General features: G+C 48.4%; 1 protein-coding gene across 1 annotated transcript in view; it reads right to left on the bottom strand.

Moving 5' to 3' along the window:
• Positions 1-6,772: 6,772 nt before the first annotated feature.
• The window catches only part of LOC121275763 (fucolectin-like), a 46,874-nt gene continuing 30,955 nt past the window's right edge, over positions 6,773-22,691 (bottom strand). Inside the window, exons 4-5 of the mRNA XM_041183363.1 lie at positions 10,000-10,279; positions 6,773-6,940 (exon numbers count right to left, since the gene is read on the bottom strand). Coding sequence (XP_041039297.1) covers positions 6,799-6,940; positions 10,000-10,279 — 422 coding nt within the window. The 3' untranslated portion in view covers positions 6,773-6,798. The remainder of the gene's footprint in view (positions 6,941-9,999; positions 10,280-22,691) is intronic.

The following is a 22,691-nucleotide window of genomic DNA, read 5'->3' as shown; positions in this document are numbered from 1 at the left end:
TGTGGTTATAGGGACAAACAAGCAGTGATAGAAGCAGATCATCAAAAGATGTCAACGACAATAGTAAAATAGAACACATAGGTGTTAAAGTTAAAGTTGGTGATATTATCTAAACGAATGTGCTAATTAAGAATGGATGGTAGGGCACTCAAGATATAGCTCTAGTGGGGGTGTTTTTTTATATAATGGAAATAGGTGGGAAAAGGAAAATCTTTATAATTTATTGGAAAAAAAAGGAAGGGGGAAACAGAAAGGAGGTGGGGATGGGGGAGGGAGCTCACGACCTAAAGTTGTTGAATTCAATATTCAGTCCGGAAGGCTGTAAAGTGCCTAGTCGGAAGATGAGGTGCTGTTCCTCCAGTTTGCGTTGGGCTTCACTGGAACAATGCAGCAAGCCAAGGACAGACATGTGGGCAAGAGAGCAGGGTGGAGTGTTAAAATGGCAAGCGACAGGGAGGTTTGGGTCATTCTTGCGGACAGACCGCAGGTGTTCTGCAAAGCGGTCGCCCAGTTTACGTTTGGTCTCTCCAATGTAGAGGAGACCACATTGGGAGCAACGAATGCAGTAGACTAAGTTGGGGGAAATGCAAGTGAAATGCTGCTTCACTTGAAAGGAGTGTTTGGGTCCTTGGACGGTGAGGAGAGAGGAAGTGAAGGGGCAGGTGTTGCATCTTTTGCGTGGGCATGGGGTGGTGCCATAGGTGGGGGTTGAGGAGTAGGGGGTGATGGAGGACTGGACCAGGGTGTCCCGGAGGGAGCGATCCCTACGGAATGCCGATAAGGGGGGGTGAAGGGAAGATGTGTTTGGTGGTGGCATCATGCTGGAGTTGGCGGAAATGGCGGAGGATGATCCTTTGAATGCGGAGGCTGGTGGGGTGATAAGTGAGGACAAGGGGGACCCTATCATGTTTCTGGGAGGGAGGAGAAGGCGTGAAGGCGGATGCACGGGAGATGGGCCGGACACGGTTGAGGGCCCTGTCAACGACCGTGGGTGGAAAACCTCGGTTAAGGAAGAAGGAGGACATGTCAGAAGAACTGTTTTTGAAGGTAGCATCATCAGAACAGATGCGACGGAGGCGAAGGAACTGAGAGAATGGGATGGATTCCTTACAGGAAGCGGGGTGTGAGGAGCTGTAGTCAAGATAGCTGTGGGAGTCAGTGGGTTTGTAATGGATATTGGTGGACAGTCTATCACCAGAGGTTGAGACAGAGAGGTCAAGGAAGGGAAGGGAAGTGTCAGAGATGGACCACGTGAAAATGATGGAGGGGTGGAAATTGGAAGCAAAATTAATAAATTTTCCCAAGTCCCGACGAGAGCATGAAGCAGCACCGAAGTAATCATCGATGTACCGGAGAAAGAGTTGTGGAAGGGGGCCGGAGTAGGACTGGAACAAGGAATGTTCCACATACCCCATAAAGAGACAGGCATAGCTGGGGCCCATGCGGGTACCCATAGCCACACCTTTTATTTGGAGGAAGTGAGAGGAGTTGAAGGAGAAATTGTTCAGCGTGAGAACAAGTTCAGCCAGACGGAGGAGAGTAGTGGTGGATGGGGATTGTTCGGGCCTCTGTTCGAGGAAGAAGCTAAGGGCCCTCAGACCATCCTGGTGGGGGATGGAGGTGTAGAGGGATTGGATGTCCATGGTGAAGAGGAAGCGGTTGGGGCCAGGGAACTGGAAATTGTTGATGTGACGTAATGTGTCAGAGGAATCACGGATGTAGGTGGGAAGGGACTGGACAAGGGGAGAGAGAAGGGAGTCAAGATAACGAGAAATGAGTTCTGTGGGGCAGGAGCAAGCTGAGACGATTGGTCTACCGGGCCAGTTCTGTGTGTGGATTTTGGGTAGGAGATAGAAGCGGGCCATCCGAGGTTGGGCGACTATCAGGTTGGAAGCTGTGGGAGGGAGATCCCCAGAGGAGATGAGGTCAGTGACAGTCCTGGAGACAATGGCTTGATGTTCAGTGGTGGGGTCATGGTCCAGGGAGAGGTAGGAGGAAGTGTCTGCGAGTTGACGCTCAGCCTCCGCGAGGTAGAGGTCAATGCGCCAGACAACAACAGCACCACCCTTGTCAGCGGGTTTGATGACAATGTCAGGGTTGGACCTGAGAGAATGGAGTGCAGTAAGTTCAGAGAGAGACAGGTTAGAATGGGTGAGAGGAGCAGAGAAATTGAGACGACTAATGTCGCGCTGACAATTCTCAATGAAAAGATCAAGAGAAGGTAAGAATCCAGAGGGAGGGGTCCAGGTGGAGGGAGAATATTGGAGATGGGTAAAAGGATCCGTTGAACTGGGAGAGGACTCCTGCCCAAAGAAGTGAGCCCGGAGACGAAGACGGTGGAAGAAGAGTTCAGTATCATGCCGAGCCTGAAATTCATTGAGGTGAGGGCGTAAGGGTATGAAACTAAGTCCTTTGCTGAGCACTGAACGTTCAGCATCGGAGAGGGGAAGGTCAGGGGGTATAGTGAATACACGGCTGGGGTTGGGATTGGAAGATGGGGTGGGGACGGAGGGACAGGCCGGAGTGGAGGGTCCTAGATGGGTGTTGGTGTCGATGAGTTGTTGGAGATTGCGTTCCTTAGCACTTGAGAGAAAGAGACAAAGTTTCTTGTTGGGGCATCGGATGAGCCGAAGGATAAAATGAAACTGGGGGCACGCGCAGCTTTGACAAAGGGTACGGTGATGCTGCTGGAGGGAGAGGTCGAGTGTGTTCATATGGCAGCGCATGGCACTGAGTGTGGATCTCAGAATGTGACGGGAACAGCAGTCCGAGAAACATTTTATGTCCCGGAGATACCTGTAATCCTGGGTGGGTTCGAAACATGAGGGGTGGAATTTCAGTTGAAATCCACGTGGGGTAAGTCGGAGACGGAGACAGTCACTGAGAAAGGAGATATGGCTGTGAAAGCGGGTTTTAGTAAACACCTTGTCAAACACTAGGAGGGAAGTGGAAAGCAACGAAGGTGAGCAAGACAACAGAGAGATACGGAAATCTTGTCGCAGAGAGGAACAGAACTTCTTCAAGGAGGTAGGCATTTCTTGAAGAGCAGTGGCAGTCAATTAAACACAGATAAAAACAAAAAAACTTGACCTCATCCTCACCAACCTGCCTGCTGCAGATCTATCTGTCTATGACAGTATCGGTAGGAGTGACCACCGCACAGTCAATGTGGAGGCAAAGTCCCACCTTCACATTGAGGATACCCTCCATCGTGTTGTGTGGCACTACCACTGTGCTAAATGGGATAGATTTCGAACAGTTCTAGCAACCAAAGACTGGGCATCCATGAGGTGCTGTGGGCCATCAGCAGCAGCAGAATTGTACTCGAACATAATCTGTAACCTCATGGCCTGGCATATCCCCCACTCTACCATTACCATCAAACCAGGGGATCAATCCTGGTTCAATGAAGAGAGCAGAAGGGCATGTCAGGAGCAGCACCAGGCATACCTAAAAATGAGGTGTCAACCTGGTGAAGCTATAACACAGGACTACTTGTGTGCCAAACAGCATAAGCAGCAAGTGATAGACAGAGCTAAGCAATCCCACAACCAACAGATCAGATCTAAGCTCTGCAGTCCTGCCACATCCAGTCATGAATGGTGGTGGATAATTAAACAACTCACTGGAGGAGGAGGCTCCACAAATATCCCCATCCTCAGTGATGGAGGAGCCCAGCACATCAGTGCAAAAGATAAGGCTGAAGCATTTGCTACAATCTTCAGCCAGAAGTGCCGAGTGGATGATCCTTCTCAGCCTCCTCCAGAGGTCCCCAGCATCACAGATGCCAGTCTTCAGACAAGTCAATTCACTCCACTCCTCAAGAAATGGCTGAAGGTACTGGATACTGCAAAGTCTATGGGCCCTGACAATATTCCAGCAATAGTGCTGAAGACTTGTGCTCCAGAACTTGCCACATCCCTAGCCAAGCTGTTCCAGTGCAGCTACAAAACTGGCATCTACCCGGCTATGTGGAAAATTGCAGACATTCACCAAGGCTCTTTAGTCAGCACCTTCCAAACCCACGACCACTACCATCTAGAAGGACAAGGACAGCAGATAGATGGGAACACCACCACCTGGAAGTTCCCCTCCAAGTCGCTCACCATCCTGACTTGGAAATATATCGCTGTTCCTTCACTGTCGCTGGGTCAAAATCCTGGAACTCCCTCCCTAACAGCACTGTGGGTGTACCTACACCACATGGACTGCAGCAGCTCAAGAAGACAGCTCACCACCACCTTCTCAAGGGCAATTAGGAATGGGCAATAAATGCTGACCCAGCCAGCAAAGCCCACATCCTGTAATTTTAAAACAGTCATTCAGGGGATGTGGGCATCAGTGGTTGGGCCACAATTTATTGCCCATCCCTGGATTATTCACCCAGGTGCTGGTGTTCCCATGTATCAGCTGCCCTTGTCCGTCTAGATGGTAGTGGTCATGGGTTTGGAAGGTGCTGTCTAAGGAGCCTTAGTGAATTCCTGCAGTGCATCTTGTAGATGGTACACACACTGCTGCTCCTGTGCGTCGGTGGTGGAGGGAGTGAATGTTTGTGGATGTGGTGCCAATCAAGTGGGCTGCTTTGTCCTGGATGGTGTTGAGCTTCTTGAGTGTTGTGGGAGCTGCACTCATCCAGGCAAGTGGGGAGTATTCCATCACATTCCTGAGTTGTGCCTTGTAGATGGTGGACAGGCTTTGGGGAGTCAGGAGATGGGTTACTTCAAAGATTTATTAATAATGTTGGGAAATAGAGAAAGTTTAAGTTAGTTATATGTGTATTTGTGTTAAAGAAAAAGGGAAGTTGAGTTTTAGTTTCGCTTTAAAAGATGCCTGCATTGTAATGAAGATTGTATGTCTCTTGAAGAGGAGTTAAAGCAAACAAGAGTAGAGAAAAACTGTGTTGTTGCCTTGCAACAGGGGTCCAGAGAGGGAGGCCCCCTGCCCTCCTAACTCCCTCCCCCCCCCACCCCCAACACACACACACACACACACACACACACACACAAAACTGAAAAACAGCAGCTTCCGTTCAGTTGAAGCCAGGATTGAGAGAGACTGGGAGACTGGACAGCAAAGGAACAGACAGCAAGTCCCAAACTAAAGCTGAAGCCAGCGGCCAACAGTGGCTGGTCAGGAGAGGAAACTGCAGAAGCAGGTTCCAGAAACTAAAGAAGAAAGTCCCCAAATCCAGGGAAGTGGAACAGGAAAAGCCCTAAGAGGACAGTCTAGTCAAAGGACAGGGGCAGGAGTCTGAAAAGGCCCTTGTTTCTGTATAAGAGTAAGGAGCAGAGAAAAAGTCTCCAAGCTTCAAACTTAAAGAGAAGAAAAGCTGCAGGATGAGGATTTAGAGAAATATAAGGGTGCAAGAAGCTAGACGATCCTAGGAGACAGCTGAAGATCTGTAACATTTTACTATGGGCATGTGAAGCAGTGGTGTCCTGTTGGCATGGCCGAGTCAGTGAGAGAGAGAGAGAGCGTGCGGAAGGAAGTTTGAATGCATGTGGTGATCCAGGAGAGAGGAACATCTCAACAAGAGTTCAAAACCATGAGGTGAACCTTTGTGGAAGGCGCCTGAGAGAAAGCACTGGCTTGGGAGAAGATTCCAAAGCCAGTTCTTGGAGAGTGGGGATTGGAAACCTTGGTGTGAAAGACGGGATTCAGTGAGACTGGTTGGCTGACGGTGTGATGTCTGTGGGGGGTGGGGGTTGGCGAGGGCGGAGTTGATGAGAGATCCATAGCATCTGATGAGGTGGCAACTGTCACTTGGTTTCAGAGTGTGGTGTGTCTGACCACAGGTCACCTACTGGTACATGGACAGTATATTTACAATGAACTTTAGAGTATAAGATAGATTTTGTAACTTGTGTTATCCTTACAAATCTGTATAAATCTGTAAAGGTATAGCAGTGGGTGAAGGGGTAATGTAATATAGTTCATCTTTTCTTGTTAAATAAATATTTTACTCTTTCGTTAAAAGTTCATCAGCTGACTCCTGTGACTCTGTTCAGTAGCTACTCTCCGCGTATCTAAACAAAAAATAAAAGTTAGGATCTATCAAGCTGGGTTCCACCCTCGGATCAGGCTTGTCTGGAAGTAACATCAGCTGGGATCATAACAATAGGGGCATAGAGTACAAGAGCAAGGGTTATGTTGAACTTATATAAGACACTGATTCAGCCTCAGCTGGAGTGTTGCTTCCAGTTCTGGGTGCCCATTTTAGGCAAATTGTGAAGGCATTGGAGAGAATGCAAAAGGGATTCATGAGAATGGTTCCAGGGGTGAGGAACTTCAGTTATGTAGATTGGAGAGGTTGGGTCTGTTCTCCTTGGAGGAGAGAAGGCTGAGAGGAGATTTGATTGAGGATCTAGAAACCAAGGACACAGATTTAAAGAAATTGACGAAAGAAACAAAAGGTGATGTGAGGAGAAATGTTTTTGAGGGTGAGTGGTTTGGGTTTGGAATGCACTGCCTGAGAGGGTGGTGGAGGCAGGTTCAGTCGAATCAGCACAGAATTGGGTTTTTACCGGCAAAGGAAGAATGTTCAGGGTGACCGGGAGAAGGTGGGAGAATGGCACTAGGTGAGGTGCTCATTCGGAGAGCAGGCACCTTAGGCCAAATAGCCTCCTTCAACACTCTAACAGTTCTGTGATTCCCTTTCCATGTTATCAAACTGTGACAGGAGTTGATCAGATTCCTGCCTCCTTCAGCCACAGTTAAACCGCTGGTTACAACACGAAGCAAGGAGTTGGGACGGTTGATGCTAATGGTGATTTATTGGATGCTGAAGGTTACAGAGTCTCAGGTTTTCACATAAACCTCACACTCGCAGATAGTCAGGATTCCACGTTCCTTCAGGGCGATGTTAATGAATCGACCCATCATTCCATGACAGTTTAAGACTCCTGTTTCTCCAGCACCCAGGGATTGAATGGTCCCACATCTGGAAGACAAGACGTTAATGTAATAACGAGAAAACTCGATGCGAATAAGGGAGCAGCACTCATACTCTACACCCCAACAAAACCGAGCCACAGGCCAGTTTACATCCACCTCCGCTAAAGTCTAAAACTTAGCAGCTGATGTTGGTGACCTTCACACATACAACACTCGCCCTACACCCCTCTCTCTTGCTTAATGCGAGACTTTTTGCCATTCATGTGCAATTGTCACGAGGTAGCTAGTTCCAGCCTGTAGACCCTTCATATCCCTCGCTCCCCCAATCAGAAATTCCTCTCCCTGTCTGCTGGTCCTGTCAGAGACAGGAATCCTGCTCCTGTGTCTGCGGTGTCTCTCCTGACGTGTCTTCCACCGTTGATTGTGGTCCAAGAGAAACCTTATTCCTTCAGTGATTTGTCTCTCACGTCAGTCGGTACCTTTGCTCTAGCTATCCTGGGTTCGATGGTTTTTTGACTATTTGCCCTAGCATGGATTGATTTACACAAAAATATAGCTTTTCAGTTAAATTCAATTTACAATTGATCAAATGTATGAAACACATCCTTTTTTTTTCAGGATGCAGATTATATTCAGTCAAAACGTTTGTCCAGTGGTAATTTATGCACAGAATCAATATAGGAACAACCGAGGTCTTGGCTGAACATCCAGGGAAATATATCAGCTGTTCCTTCACTGTTGCTGGGTCAAAATCCTGGAACTCCCTCCCTAACAGCGCTGTGGGTGTACCTACACCAAATGGACTGCAGCGGTTCAAGAAGGCAGCTCACCACCACCTTCTCAAGGGCAATTAGGGATGGGCAATAAATGCCCCCACCCAGCCAGCGAAGCCTACATCCCATGAGTGAGTTTAAAAAAACAGCAGGGGTCTTACAGAGCAGCAAGGGTCTTGGATGAACATCAGGGTCTTACTGAATATCAGGGGCCTTGGCTCAACAGGCTGTACAGGCAGCATGTAGAAGGTTTCTGATTCAAGGTGGAGGTTTAATTGACAGCTCAACAGGCCAATCCACAGATACGGAGAGTTTTACTACCCCAGCTGATGTTAACACTGGACAAATCAGATCCCAGAGTGACACCCTGGCTTGATACATCCTAATATTTTTTTAGAAACTGTGGAGGAAAGTTAATGAGCAAATTCACAGGAGTCTGCTGATGAACTTCTAACACAAAGGATAAAATATTTATCAAATAAGAAAACTGAACTACATTACACCAGAGAAAAAAGTTGGAAAGATCTCAATACAAACACAAGAAGATTATTCAAATAGTCACCATTTCTTCACCCCAGCAATACCTTTACAGATACGTAAACCATGAAGAGTTACCACGAGCTCGACACAAAGGAATTCTCGCTTGGGCCTAGCACAGTTGCAAATGGTTTTCTTACGGTGAATTCCTGAGCATTTGATGCTTCTCACCCAACTTGTATCTCTTCCCGAGGCACCCAGAACCCACGCTCCAAATTCACTATCGCTTCAACTGCAGAGCAAACACATAAGTTCCCTAAACTCAGTCTCCCCGTAGCCTTGGAATATTTCTTCTCAGAGAGCAGGAACTCCTTGTCTTCACTCTCTGGTGCACACTGAACTCTTCCCTGTCTCTGGCCTGTGTCTCTGTGTTACTTGACCACTATCGTGAGACAACAGTACCGTTTTTACTACTTTGTATTTTTTCCCAAAATCACTACATTTCTAATCCCTTTTTAACCCATCTCTTTAACTTCAGGGACCGTAAAAGCTCATTAAAACTGTATATATATATATACAAACAAACCCAACCGACTGACCATCCAGACACCCTGACACCAAGGTTCATAAACAAAATCCAAATGAAACTGAAACCATTTCACCTTACCTAACTTACGAATATACACATTCAATTTAAAAACCATGCATTATTTGCTAACAAGATCTTGGGCCAGAGTTCAGGATGCAAAGGGACGATCTGGGAATCTGGGATGGAAGCAGGAAGCTGCTCTCTGAAGGTGAACTGGGTCTCGATCAGGAGCTGGTATAATTGCTTATTTCTGATGTGATGAGCAGTGATCACGATTTGATTAAATTCCACTGAAGACCACGTTTGGTTCATTCATAAATCAGATGTAGAATAAAACACCTAGGGCTGAATTTCATGTGCCCCCAGTGGGCGTCTTTACTGGGGGAGGAGGGAGGGAGAGGGCAATGGCCCATCCCACCAGCTTCCCACTCACCCCTGAGCTCACCCCCATAACACAGGGGGCGGGCAGGTGCCATATTTAAATGAATAATCGAGGGTCAATTAGCCTCATTGCTAACCCAGATGACCCTGACAATACGCTGCCCAGGACATAAAACGTTTGGTGTTTTCACTGAAATGTTTAAAGGGTGGGAAGGATGTGGGGTGGGGGGAGTCGCTTTGCCGTTTACAGACTGATGCCCCCTCAGGTCGAACCCCACTTCCTTCCTCCCTTAAACCTGCCTCCCTCACCCCTCTCCCTAACCTACCCAAACCCTTGTGGCCCCAAGACCCTGGACTCACCTGCCCCAGGGATCCATTGGCCTTGAGTCTGGGGTGGTCCTGGTCTCCTGCTGTCCAGGCAGCAGGTTACCGAGGCTTTCCTGGTGCTGCCGGGACTGATGGAGCTGCCGGCTAATCCGATTGGCCTGCAGCTCCAGAGTGGGGGGTGCGGTGGTGGGGGGGTGGTCTTCCCCTTGAGGGGCAGGAGCCTCACTTAGCCCTCATTAGTCCACCCTGTAGATGGCTGCGGGGAGTGGGGTGGGGGGAGGGTGTGGAGTGTTTTGGTTCCATGCTGGGGGGTGGGGGAGGAGTAGGGGGCCTGCAGTCTGATTGCCTGTAATATTCAGCCCTACAGTCCTGGAATTACACGGAGTTATGGAGAGCCCATGGCCTGTTCAAAGCGACAGATTGGAACCTGGCTCTGGTGGGGGGGAGGGCTCAGGGGTGGGGAGGTGGATGGGGGAACCTGCTGAGTTATCTTGTTTTAATTTCCGATTTGCAGCAGCCTCGGTACTTTGCTCTGATAGGACCGTCCGGTATATTTACATTGGGTTGTCGTTGCCGTGGTTGTGGAAGGAAGTGCCCACACGGACCACTGCACCCTTTAAACGTTCCCAGCAACAATCCTGCCTGTTGGTGACCTTTATTGACAAGACCTTCTCCTCAGCGAACAGATCGAGGCTCCACCAGGCTCTGCGGTCAGTGTTGGTGTGAGTACACGACCAGTTCTTGTAAAAAGCATTTCGGTTCCCGTCAATTGCTTTGTTTGCATCCCCGCCCCAGTTGGTGCTGGACTGAGTTGCATTCCCCCTGCGAGCCACATTGCCTGGAAATATAAACAGACTTTGTTAGTGATCCAACAATTAAATGGTGGGAGTCTTCATTCCTCATTGGTTAAAGCAGCCCTCGTCAGGGGCATAGAAAGTGCGGAAATAAGAACATTGAGCTTAGAGGGTGTTACGTTGTGATATTATTCCAAAAGCTACACATCCAAATCTCTTCAATCTGATTCCGACTCCTCCCACCACTTTCAATTGGCTCTTATCAAAGCCAGCGGTTCGATCCTATTGGCTGCGTCAGTGCGAGTTATCCTCCTGATAGGTCGATGGGACTCACCCTCACCCTTACCTCCCAGCTCCATATCTCATTGGTCATTCAGCCCCCAAGCTTATTCTGCCAACCAATTAGATGACGGCTAATCTGTATCTCAACTCCACTCAGCCACCCTTGCCCACCACCCCCCACCCCCACCCCCCGGTCCCCTTCATATCCTTATCGCTCTTTTCAATTCTTCCAATCTGGTTTCTGCCCTTCCCACATGGTTGGTAAAATGACAAATAACATTGGGTGGAATTTCCGGTGCCCACTAGCGTCGGGCGTGTTCGGTGCTGCGAGTGGACGATATGACAAAAAGCTCAAAATTCGGTTTCACGACATCGTGAGGAGTTTGTGATCTTCCCTCTCAGCCCACCAATGGCAGGTCACATTTCACACCATCGAACATCGGGAACCTGCTTGTAATGTACCTGCGTATCTTTATAAGGCCAGGCCACCAGAATCACCGCCCCCTGCTGGATCATCCAGTCACCACTCCCACACCTCTCACAACAGCATCTATAAGGCATGCACTCGGGCTGCATTTCGAGGGAGCTCGGAGGTGAGTGCACTGTAACGATGTGCAGCGCTCGCCAGGGTCTTCGGGGACTTCGAGGTTGAGGTGTGTGGAGTGAGGGGGGGTGGGGGGGAGGCATCAAGGGCTGTTCTGTGGTTGAGGCAGACGGATCAAAGTAACACCAAATGCTCCAGAGCATTTCACCCCTCAGGCACAGACTGCAAATTAATGAGTGTTTTAATGGACTGCAGAGCAGTTGGATGACTGGACACATTGTACAATCTCCTTGCTGAAGCTGGCCATGGAGCAGTCACTGGTGGAGATGCTCACAGCCCCTTTGCAATGTCAGCATCCCGGTTTGGACCAGTCTCCCCCATGGTTCAAGCTAACAGTGCAGCCTTGCAGTGTGGGTTAGGAGAATGCCTGTGCCTGAGCTGAGATCACAGCCTGCAGTCCAATGGGCAAAGCTGCTGCCAATCGGTCAGATCGAGTGGGACAGCCATGTAGCGCACTAAACCCTGGCCATCCAAGTGGTGGCCAACATCCTCCAGGAAGCGTTAAGGGGCCTTTAGACTTAACCAGCACATGTTCTTAGCTCACCCATACTAACCACGTGTCACTCTCTTTCATCCTGCAGGAGGAGTACATCAGGAGCACGGAGTCTGGTGATCTAGTTGTATGCCCCGTGGTGTACAGAGAGTGAAGTTGATGGAGAAGAGAGCGACAGAGGCTCCTGGCTGTACAGAGGGAGGAGCAGCAATCTCAGGAAGGAGGGGAAGCTGGAGCTCCCACACACACAGCCGAGGAGCCACAGTGAGCCATCGCTGGTCAGTGCCTAGCTGGACCCAGGGTCTATAGACATCGCCTTTCATTCCTGTAGCTGACCAAGAACCAGTGTCGCTGAAGACTGTGCATGTCCAGGCAACTGGTCACTCACATCTGCCAGATGCTGCAGGATTTGGTGCCAAGGGGACATGGAGGGCATCCACTGCCAGTGGCTGTGAAATTGACTGCGGTGCTCAATTTCTATGCCAGTGGCTCCTTTCAGGGCTCCACAGGTGACCTCTGTGGGATCTCACAAGCTTCCATCCACAAATACATCCATGAGGTCACGGACACCATCTTCTCCATGGCAACAACTTTGTGCATTTCGCCCAGGACCAGGAAAGCAGGTTGCAAGAGCAATTGGATTCTCCCTGATCTCAGGATTCCCACAGGTGCAAGGTGTGATCGACTGCACTCATGTGGCGCTCAGAAGTCCGTTGCAACAAGGGGTCAATTATATCAACCACAAAGGATTCATTCGCTGAACATGCAGCCGGTGTGCGACCACCAGAAACACATCCTGCATCCTGCACTGGTCCCAGGAAGTGTCCCTGACTCCTACACCCTCAGTCAGTCACAGATCCCTGCAGTCTCCCAGGGATACAGAAGCTGCAGGGTTGGCTCCTCGGGGACAAGGGGCTACCCACAGAGGCCGTGGCTGATGACACCTGTGTGACAGCCTCAGACTGCAGCAGAGCGACGCTATAATGAGGCTCATGGAGCAGCAACTTGGTGGAGCAGACCATCGGGATGCTGAAGATGCGGTTCTGGTGCCTGGATCGATCTGGTGGGGCCCTGCAATACAGTCCACAGAGGGTGTCACACATCATCATCGTCTACTACACCCTTTACAACCTGGCGCTGCAACAGGGAGAGGAGCTGGCTGAGGAGGAGATGGAGGAGCTGGAGGTCTCCTCCGATGAGGGGGGACATTGACGGGGATGAGAGTGAGGAGGTCCTTGGTGGTGCCGATGACGGGGATGAGGCTCTCGCACTGGCTAGACAAGGCAGGCGCACTCAGAAGGTCCTCATAGCTGCTAGGTGTGTGGAGGATGATGACAACCTGCAGTGAGGACACTCCATAGATCTTCACTCAGCCTCTGTGAGTGTCTGACTCCTGTCTGGCCGAGGGCAGCTCACTTGCTCTGTGATCAGGGTCATGGAGATGCAGCCATGAAACTTCAGAAACACCAGATCCTTTGTCCCCCTTCAGCACCTGTCCCCTTCAGGAGCTGGAGCACAGCCTCACTGGTCACAGATGCTGAAGAGATGGGGACCAGCCCCACCTTAACGTGCTGAGAGCACACAGAGAGAATGAGGGAACTCTGTGACGCCTGCCCACTACATTCTGGCAGCAATGACCAGCACCATCGAGGTGCAGGCATCAGTAATGTGTCCAGGGAGTGTGAGGCTGGACCATCGCTGTGGTCTGAAGGCTGCACAGACACAGGGAAGAGGCCCTGGACTGAGACACCTGCCTTTATCTTGTACAGAAAGGTTTCACATCTGAGTGACAGGAACACAGCTCATCAGAACAAGGAGCCACAGGCAGGGAGACATTCTTGGGAGATTACTGACAATAGTGAACGTTATGTACAAGTGATTAACACCCGTGTCCCAGGCTGTGTAATTACATCTCCTTAACCTCCCTAACCCTGCCGCTCCGTCTTGGTGCTCCCCGGACATCCACAGTGGAGGTGGGGGCAGCCTGCTGACTGTGACCCCCTGTCTGTGGTGACCTTGGTGGGTGTCCTCTGGAGGGCTGAGACCTGGAAGTCCCCGGCCTGGTTTCGGGGTCCTGCTGTGTGGCAGTGACACCCTCCTCGGCCTGTGGAGCTGGAGCTGCTGAGGTCACAGGAAGAGGGGATTCGGATGGGCCGGACACTCCCAGAGTCACCTGGGTGGATGGGCCCAGAGTGTACTCCTACTGATCCTCCTCCCTGTGGGTGTCCGAGGGCCCTAGGTGACTGCTTGAGGAGAAGGATTAGGAGTGAGATCGAGCTGCCCGGCCCCCCTCTCACGTACACACTGTTGGGGACCAACTATAGCATCAGTGATGGAGTTGAGCCCTTGCAGCAGTGCAGGAGTGAGGTCCTGGACCAAGGTCTCCATGGTGACCACCATCCTGCCAGTGTTGACCTCGGTGCATTGGCAATGCCGGCGCTATCACCTCAGAGTGAAGGTGGACAGACTCCTCCATCATGCCTTGCAATCTGAGGAGTGCAGGGGACATCCCTTCCTTATGTTCCCGAGCTTGTCTTTGCAGCTCCAGCAACTGTGACATGACCGAGTCCAGAGGCTCCTCATCTGACTCGGACTCAGCAACGTTCTGGCCTCCAGCAGCTCCTCCGAGTGCCGGGGAGCTGGGAAGTCCCTGTCTCCGCCTGCTGTGGATCAGACAGTGCGATGTGCTCAGCAGATTGTGACCCCGAGGTTACTCTAAAGCTGGGTCCCACCGAGGTGTGTGTCTCTGCGCTGGTGGAGGGTGTGGGTGAGGCTGTGATGGGTCTTCAGGGAGGGGGCTTCCAGATTCCTCTTCAGAGGTTCCCTCAGGGCTTGATTGGAGGACCTGGGTCAGGGACTCTGTCGGCTGTTTCCCAGATGTGTCTGTGAAAACAAGGAGAGAGAATTAGTGCATGGCAGTGGCCTGTGAAAGAGGACACATCACTCACAGCCTGGGTGTCTGATGGATGTTGCACTGCTGGATCCTCACTTGGTAGAGCAGCGCCGATCTCACTGTCAGCACAGGACCGGTCCTGGTCATCGCCGGCCAGCTGGATGGCTCTGTCTTCAAAGGCCGTGAGGATCTGGATTTCAGGCATTCCTCCACCGGTCTGTGACCTCCCTCTGCCTGGTTTTACTGTTATGTATCTAAGTAGATTGGAGAATCTCCAGCAATGGCTTAAGTCTCGAACCCCATGTAGTCATCTCTGAAGATCCCCAAAGTTCATTCTTTAATCTCTTCTTCTTTCTTATTTGGAGTGACATCTCCTGAAGATATTGCTCTGTTTCCACATGCAAGCAGGTGACACCCAGCTTCACCTCTTCAGCACCTCCCTGTACCCCCCCTCCCGGATTGCCTGTGCTATAAGTATGTGGTAACATCCAGACTCGTTGATTCATAACTTTCTCAGCTCAGCTCCTAGAAGACCAAAACTGTCCTCTGTAGCCCCCCCACAGTGAACTTTGATCCCCCTGTCGCTGATGCCCACTCCCTCACTGGCAATTGTCTCAGATCGAAGCAGACTGGTCACAGCTTCAGACCCCTGTTCAAACCTGAGCAGGCCTGGTCAACTCTCCTCTCAATCATACAGCGTATTAAAGCAAGGAGATTTTGCTAATAATTCTCTGGAAATGACTGGTTAGACTCCAGCTGGAACATTGTGTTCAACACTGACCACCCTATCTAAGGAAGATCCTTAGGAGATTTCCTCGATGGCACCAGAAATGTACAACTTTATTTCTGCAGGGAGATGAAAAAAGTTGCAATTCTTCTCCCTAGAACAGAAAAGACTGAGGACTCCTTTCATAGGGGTGTTCAAAACGACAAAGGGTTTTGTTCCAGTAGATAAGGAAAACCTGTTTCCTGTGGCTGAAGGATCACACTCAGTTGTTGTGACCCTTGCCGGTTTTCCAAGACCCAGTTAGGGACCAATACTGTTCTGTTTAAGATCGACAGGGTTTGAGATTCTAGGGCACTTGCTCGGTGACTAAAGGCACAAAATTCAGCAGGTTTTGAACAAAAGGAAATAAACATTGCTATACAGGGTCAGAAAGTTAAAACAATTTGCAATGTTTACCTTACACTCTAACATTCAGGGTTAATATGAGGTACATGTGAATTAACAGGCAAACTGGTAGAACACACCACACTGCTCAATAAATAGCAAATACCACCAAGACAGATCCCACGGATTTCTCAACAACCCACCCAGACACCAGTGACAGAATCACAGAATTATTATGGTGTAAATCCCCTTTTTGGTCCCTAATCAGCCTTACTCCTCCTTTTACTATTGATGTACTTATAGAATACTTTGGGATTTCCTTTTATGTTAGCTACCAGTCGTTTTTAATATTCCCTCTTTGCTTCTCATATTTGCTTTCTCACATCCCTTCTGAACCTTCTGTATACAGCTTGGTTCTTAATTGTACTTGCTACCTGACTCCTGTTGTAAACACACTTCCTCTGCTTTAACTTCATTTCTATCTCTTTTGTCATCAGGGAGCTCTGGATTTGTTTGTCCTGCCCTTCCCTTCTGAGGGAACATCCTTGACTGTGCCCAAACCATCTCCTCTTTGAAGTTAGCCCATTGTTCAGCTACTGTTTTACCCGACAACTGTTGGTTCCAGTCTATCCGGCCCAGCTCCGTTCTTGCCCCATTGAAGTCCGCTCTCCGCCAGTTGATTATTCTTACTCTGGATTGGCCAATGTCATTTTCCACCTTCATCCTAAACCTAATGATACAATGATTACTGTCCCTAAATGTTCCCCCACTGTCACTTGATCGATTTAGCCCACCTCATTCCCAAGAACCAGGTCTAGCAGTGCCTCCCTTCTTGTTGGACTGGACACATACTGCTGTAGGAAATTCTCCGGAACACAATCTAGAAACGCTTGTCCCTCACCGGCCCTTACACTAGCACTATCCCAGTCTACATAAGGGTAATTAAAGTCCCCCATTATAACTACTCTATGATATTTACACCTCTCTGTAATTTCCTTGCAGATTTGTTCCTCTACAGCCTTCCCACTAGCTGGTGGTCTGTATATTACACAGAGCAACGTCATTTCACCCTTCTTATTCCTTAGCTCTAGCCAAATCGATCCTGTCCTTGAATCCTCTGACACATCCTCTTTCTCCAGCACTGCAATACTCTCCTTAACCAAAAACACCAGCCCTCCTCCTTTTTTCCCTTTCCTATTTTTTCTGAACACCTGGTAACCAGGAATATTTAACACCCAGTTCTGCCCTTCCTTAAGCGAGATCTCTGTTATCGCCACAACATCATAATCTCACAAAGCAATCTGTACCAGTAACTCTGCAGTTTTATTAACTATACTCTGTGCATTCATACGCATGCAGTGTAATCCTGATTTAGACTTCATTACTTGCTCCCCTACTCCGACTCCATCTATTAACTTACCATTCTCTATTTTATTGCTATCTGCCTCCCCCAGCATTCTGTGCACCCTGGTGTTACTTTCTAATAGTCGCTCCTGGTTCCCACAGCCCTGCTGAATTAGCTTACACTGTGAGCCAATCAATCTAACTGACATTATGTGCTTCTCACGAGAGAATCTAGTCTTCACCGAACCTTGGAATTCTCTCCAAAAGTCACTCCAACTTGCTCGGCATCAACAACGGCCCAGCTCACTGTGTTTCAATGTCATCTCCAGAGATTCTGTTCCCGGGATGTGGGTTTTGCTGGGTGGGCCAGTGTTTATTGTCCCTCCCTAGTTGCCCTTGAGAAGGTGATGGTGAGCTGCCTTCTTGAACCGCTGCAGTCCATGTGGTGTAGGTACACCCACAGTGCTGTTAGGGAGGGAGTTCCAGGATTTTGACCCAGCGACAGTGAAGGAACGGCGATATATTTCCAAGTCAGGATGGTGAGTGACTTGGAGGGGAACTTCCAGGTGGTGGTGTTCCCATCTATCTGCTGCCCTTGTCCTTCTAGATGGTAGTGGTCGTGGGTTTGGAAGGTGCTTTCTAAGAAGCCTTGGTGAATTCCTGCAGTGCATCTTGTAGATGGTACACACACTGCTGCTACTGAGCGTCGGTGGTGGAGGGAGTGAATGTTTGTGGATGTGGTGCCAATCAAGTGAGGCTGCTTTGTCCTGGATGGTGTCAAGCTTCTTGAGTGTTGTGGGAGCTGCACTCATCCGGGCAAGTGGGGAGTATTCCATCACACTCCTGACTTGTGCCTTGTAGATGGTGGACAGGCTTTGGGGGGTCAGGAGGTGAGTTACTCGCTGCAGGATTCCCAGCCTCTGACCCGCTCTTGTAGCCACAGTATTTATATGGCTGGTCCAGCTCAGTTTCTGGTCAATGGTAACCCCCAGGATGTTGATAGTGGAGGATTCAGTGATGGTAATGGACCTCTCCCAGTCCTCTGCCTGCAACACTTGCTCTCAATGTCAGTGCCAGTGCCATGATCTGGGTTTTTGCATCTTTTCTATTCATGCACAGGCGCACTGCGCCTGATCTCAGCCTAAAGAATGTGAAAGGCTGAACTGCACAGGTGCAGGCTGCATCTGGTCTGCACGTGTGTAGAAACTCTGAGGCCTGTCAGAATTTGGAGTTACTGACCTCCACTCTTGGGGAAGGTAAGTGTTATTTTCTTAACACAGACAGTGCAGGAAGGATATAGGGATCACAGACAGTGCTGGAAGGGCATTGGAATCACAGACAATACAGGAAAGATACAGGCATCACAGACAGTACAGGAATGATACAGGGAATACAGACAATGCAAGAATGATGCAGGGATCACAGCCATTAGGGGAATGATACTGGGATCATATACAGTGCAGGTATGATACGGGGATCAGAGACAGTACACGACGAAACAATGATCACATGCAGTGCAGGAAGGATACATCGATCACAGACAGTACAGGAATGTTACAGCAATTACAGACGGTGCAGGAATGAGACAGGGATCACAGACAGAACAGGAATGATACAGGGATCACAAGCAGTATAGGAATGAGACAGGGATCACAGACAATACAGGAATGATACAGCAACCACAGACAATGCAAGAATGATACAGATATCACAGACAGTATAGGACTGATACAGGGATCACAGACAGTACAGGAAGGATACAAGGTTCGCAGACAGTACAGAAATGATACAGCAATTACAGACGGTATAGGAATGATACAGGGATCACAGACAGAACAGGAAGGATACAGGGATCACAGACAACAGGAATGATACAGGGATCACAGACAGTACAGGAAGGATACAGGGATCACAGGGAGTGTAGGAATGATACAGGGATCACAGACAGAACAGGAATGATACAGGGATCACAGACAGTATAGGAATGATACAGGGATCACAGACAGAACAAGAATGATACAGGGATCACAGGGAGTATAGGAATGATACAGGGATCACAGACAGTGCAGGAATGATATAGGGATCACAGACAGAACAGGAATGATACAGGGATCACAGAGAGTACAGGAATGATACAGGGATCACAGAGAGTACAGAAATGATACAGGAATCACAGAGAGTACAGAAATGATACAGGAATCACAGACAGTAGTGGAAGTAGTGGAAGGATACAGGGATCAGAGGCATGTAGATCTAGCATTGTGCAATGAGGCAGGGCTAATTAGTAATGAACATCAGCCTGGAAACAGTGATCATAATACATTTGATTTCCACATTAGGTTTGAAGTTACCTACTCCAGTCCCAAACAGATATCTTAAATTTAAACAAAAATAATAACATTGAGGAAATGCTGACAAAAGTTGATTTGATAAATAGACTAGAAGGTATCGTGGAAAATACAGAGAGGGAAACATTTAAGTCAAACACCAGGAACACAATACTACAGAAAGCTGAGGGGAGTATAGAAAGTGGAGGGTAAAATCAAAAAGGAAAATAGGAAAGCAAAGAGAGGCCATGAAAAAATATTGGACGCAAAATCAAGGGGAACCCAAAGATGTTTTATCAAAACATTAAGAGTAAGAGGATAACTAAGGAGTGAGTAAAGCCCAGAAAAGACCAAAAGGGAACCTGTGTGTGGAGGTGGAGGATGTGGGTGTGGTTCTTAGTGAATACTTCGTGTCTGTCTTCACAAAAGAGGGGACAATGCAGACACTGTAGTTAAGGAGGAGGAGTGTGAAGTATTGGATGTGATAAGCACAGGGAGAGAGGAAGTATGAAGGGGATTAACATCCTTGAAAGTGGATAAACACCAGGGCCGGATGAAATGTATCCCAGGCTGTTCAAAGAAGCCAGGGAGGAAATTGAGGAGGGTCTGACCATCGTTTTCCAATCCTCACTGGATACGGGTAAGGTGCCAGAGGATTGGAGGTCTGCTAACGTTGTACCTTTGTTTAAAAGGGGAGTGAGGGATAGACCGAATAATTACAGGCCAGTCAGTCTGGCCTCGGTAGTGGGCAAGTTATTGGAATTAATTCTGAGGGACAGGATGAACTGTCACTTGGAGAGACACAGATTAATCAGGGACAGTCAGTGTGAATTGGTTAAGGGGAGGTGGTGTCTGACTAATCTGATTGAATTTTTTGAGGAGGTGACAAGGAGGATTGATGAGGGTAGTGCAGTTGATGTGGTCTACATGGGTTTTGGAAAGGCTCTTGACAAGATCCCACAAGATCCCAAATAAAAGCCCATGGGATCCAGGGGAATGGAGCAAACTGGATAAAAAACTGGCTCAGTGGCAGGATTGTTGATGGATTTTTTTGTGACTGGAAGACTGTTTCCAGTGGAGATCCATGGAATCATAGACATAGAAACTAGGAGCAGGAATAGACCATTCAGCCCCTCAAGCCTGCTCCGCCATTCAATATGAACATGGTTGATCCTTTATCTGAACACCAGATTCCCGTTTTCTCTCCATACCCCTTGATGTCCCTAATATCCAAAAAATTATCAATTTTTCTCTTGAATATACTCAGTGACCCGGCCTCCACAGCCTCTGTGGTAGAGAATTCCACAGGTTGACCACCCTCTGAGTGAGGAAATCTTTCCCCATCTCAGCCCTAAATGGCCCACCCCGTATCCTGAGACTGTGGCCCCTGGTTCTAGACTCCCCAACCAGGGGAAACATCCTCCCTGCATCCAGTCTGTCTTATGTTAGAATTTTATACATTTCAATCAGATCTCCTCTCATTCTTCTAAACTCCAGTGAACACAGGCCCAGTCAAACCAATCTCTCCTCATACAACAGTCCTACCATCCCTGGTATCAGCCTAGTGAACCTTCGCTGCACTCCCTCTATGGCAAGTATATCCTTTCTTAGGTAGGGAGACCAAAACTGCACACAATACTCCAGGTGTGGTCTCACCAAGGCCCTGTATAACTGCAGTAAGACATCCCTACTTCTGACTGAAATCCTCTTGCAATGAAGGCCAACATCACATTTGCCTTCCTAACTGCTTGCTGCACCTACCTGTTTACTTTCATTGACTGGTGAACAAGGACACCCAGATCCCTTTGTACATCCACATTTCCCAATATATCACCATTGAAATAATACTCTGCCTTTCTGTTTTTCACACCGAAGTGTATAATTTCACATTTATCCACGTTATACTGCATCTGCCATGTGTTTGCCCACACACACAACTTGTCTAAATCGCCCTGAAGCCTCCTAGCGGCCTCCTCACAATTCACAACCCCACCCCATCCAGAGGGCTCAGTATTGGGTCCCCTGCTTTCTGTGATATATATTAATGACTTGGACATCAGTGAAGGGGGAAATGATCCAGGAGTTTGCTGACGACACAAAAATTGGATGCATTAATTGTATTCGAGAGGGAACAGAGGAGGTTTACAGGGATGTGGCCAGGGCTGGAAAATTGCAGCTATGAGGAGAGATTGGAGAGGCTGGGGCTGTTCTCCTTGGGACAGAGGAGGCTGAGGGGAGATTGGATTGAGATGTATAGAATTGTAAAGGGCCTGGATAGTGTGGATGGGAAGGGCCTGTTTACTTTAGCACAGAGGTGGGGGGAATAGATTTAAAGTGATTGGTAGAAAGATTAGACGGGAGCTGAAAAAGGTTTTCACCCAGAGGTTTATGGGGGTCTGGAACTCGCTGCCTGTAAGAGTAGTAGAGGCAGAAACTCTCAACTCATATAAAAGGTGCCTGTTATGCACCTCCTGTGCTGTAACCTGCAGGGCTACGGACTGAATACTGGAAAGAGGGGTTAGGCTGGGGGGCTCGTTTCTCAGCTGATGCAGATTCGATGGGCTGAGTGGCCTCTTTCTGTGCTGTAAACATTCCATGATTCTATGATTCAAAATGTTCAAAAAATATATTCCATTGAAAAACAAAAAGTCAGCCAGAAGGACCCATCCTTGATTCACTCAGGAAGTTCAGGATAGAAGTAGACTAAAATAAGAGGCTCATAAACTTACAAAGAATAGCAGCAACTCTGAGCATTGGGAGGTTTTTAGCTGAGTGTGGGCTGCCAAAATGTGGATAAAAATGGAAAAAATAGAATATATGAGTAAACAAGCCAGAAATATAACAACAGATTTTAAGAGCTTTTACAAGTATACTTTTATTAAAAAAGGGAGAGAGACAGAAAGCAGGAAACTACAGGCCAGTTAGCCTAACATCTGTCATAGGGAAAATGTTGGGAGCTATTATTAAAGGTGTTATAGCAGGACACCTAGAAAAATTCAAGGCAATCAGGCAGAGTCAACATGGTTTTGTGAAAGGGAAATCATGTTCAACCAATTTATCGGAGCTCTTTAAAGAAGTAACATGTACTTTGGATAAAGGGGAACCGGTGGATGTACTGAACTTAGATTTCCAGAAGGTATTAGATAAGGTTCCACATCAAAGGTTATTGTAGAAAATAAGAGTTCATGGTTTAGGGAGTAAAGTGTTGGCTTGGATAGAAGATTGGCTAGCAAACAGGAAGCAGAGAGTTGGCACAAATGCGTCTTTTTTGTAGTTGGCAGGATGTGGCCAGTGGTGAGCCACAGGGATCAGTGCTGGGGTCTCAACTTTTTACAATTTATATAAATTTCTTGGATAAAGGGACCGATGGTCTGGTTGCTAAATTTGCTAACTTTGACAGAA

The sequence above is a fragment of the Carcharodon carcharias genome, chromosome 3, assembly GCF_017639515.1.
Source record: "Carcharodon carcharias isolate sCarCar2 chromosome 3, sCarCar2.pri, whole genome shotgun sequence".
NCBI lineage: Eukaryota > Metazoa > Chordata > Chondrichthyes > Lamniformes > Lamnidae > Carcharodon > Carcharodon carcharias.
The sequence above is the reverse complement of the archived record's forward strand: the minus strand, read 5'-3'. Positions and strand labels throughout refer to the sequence as shown.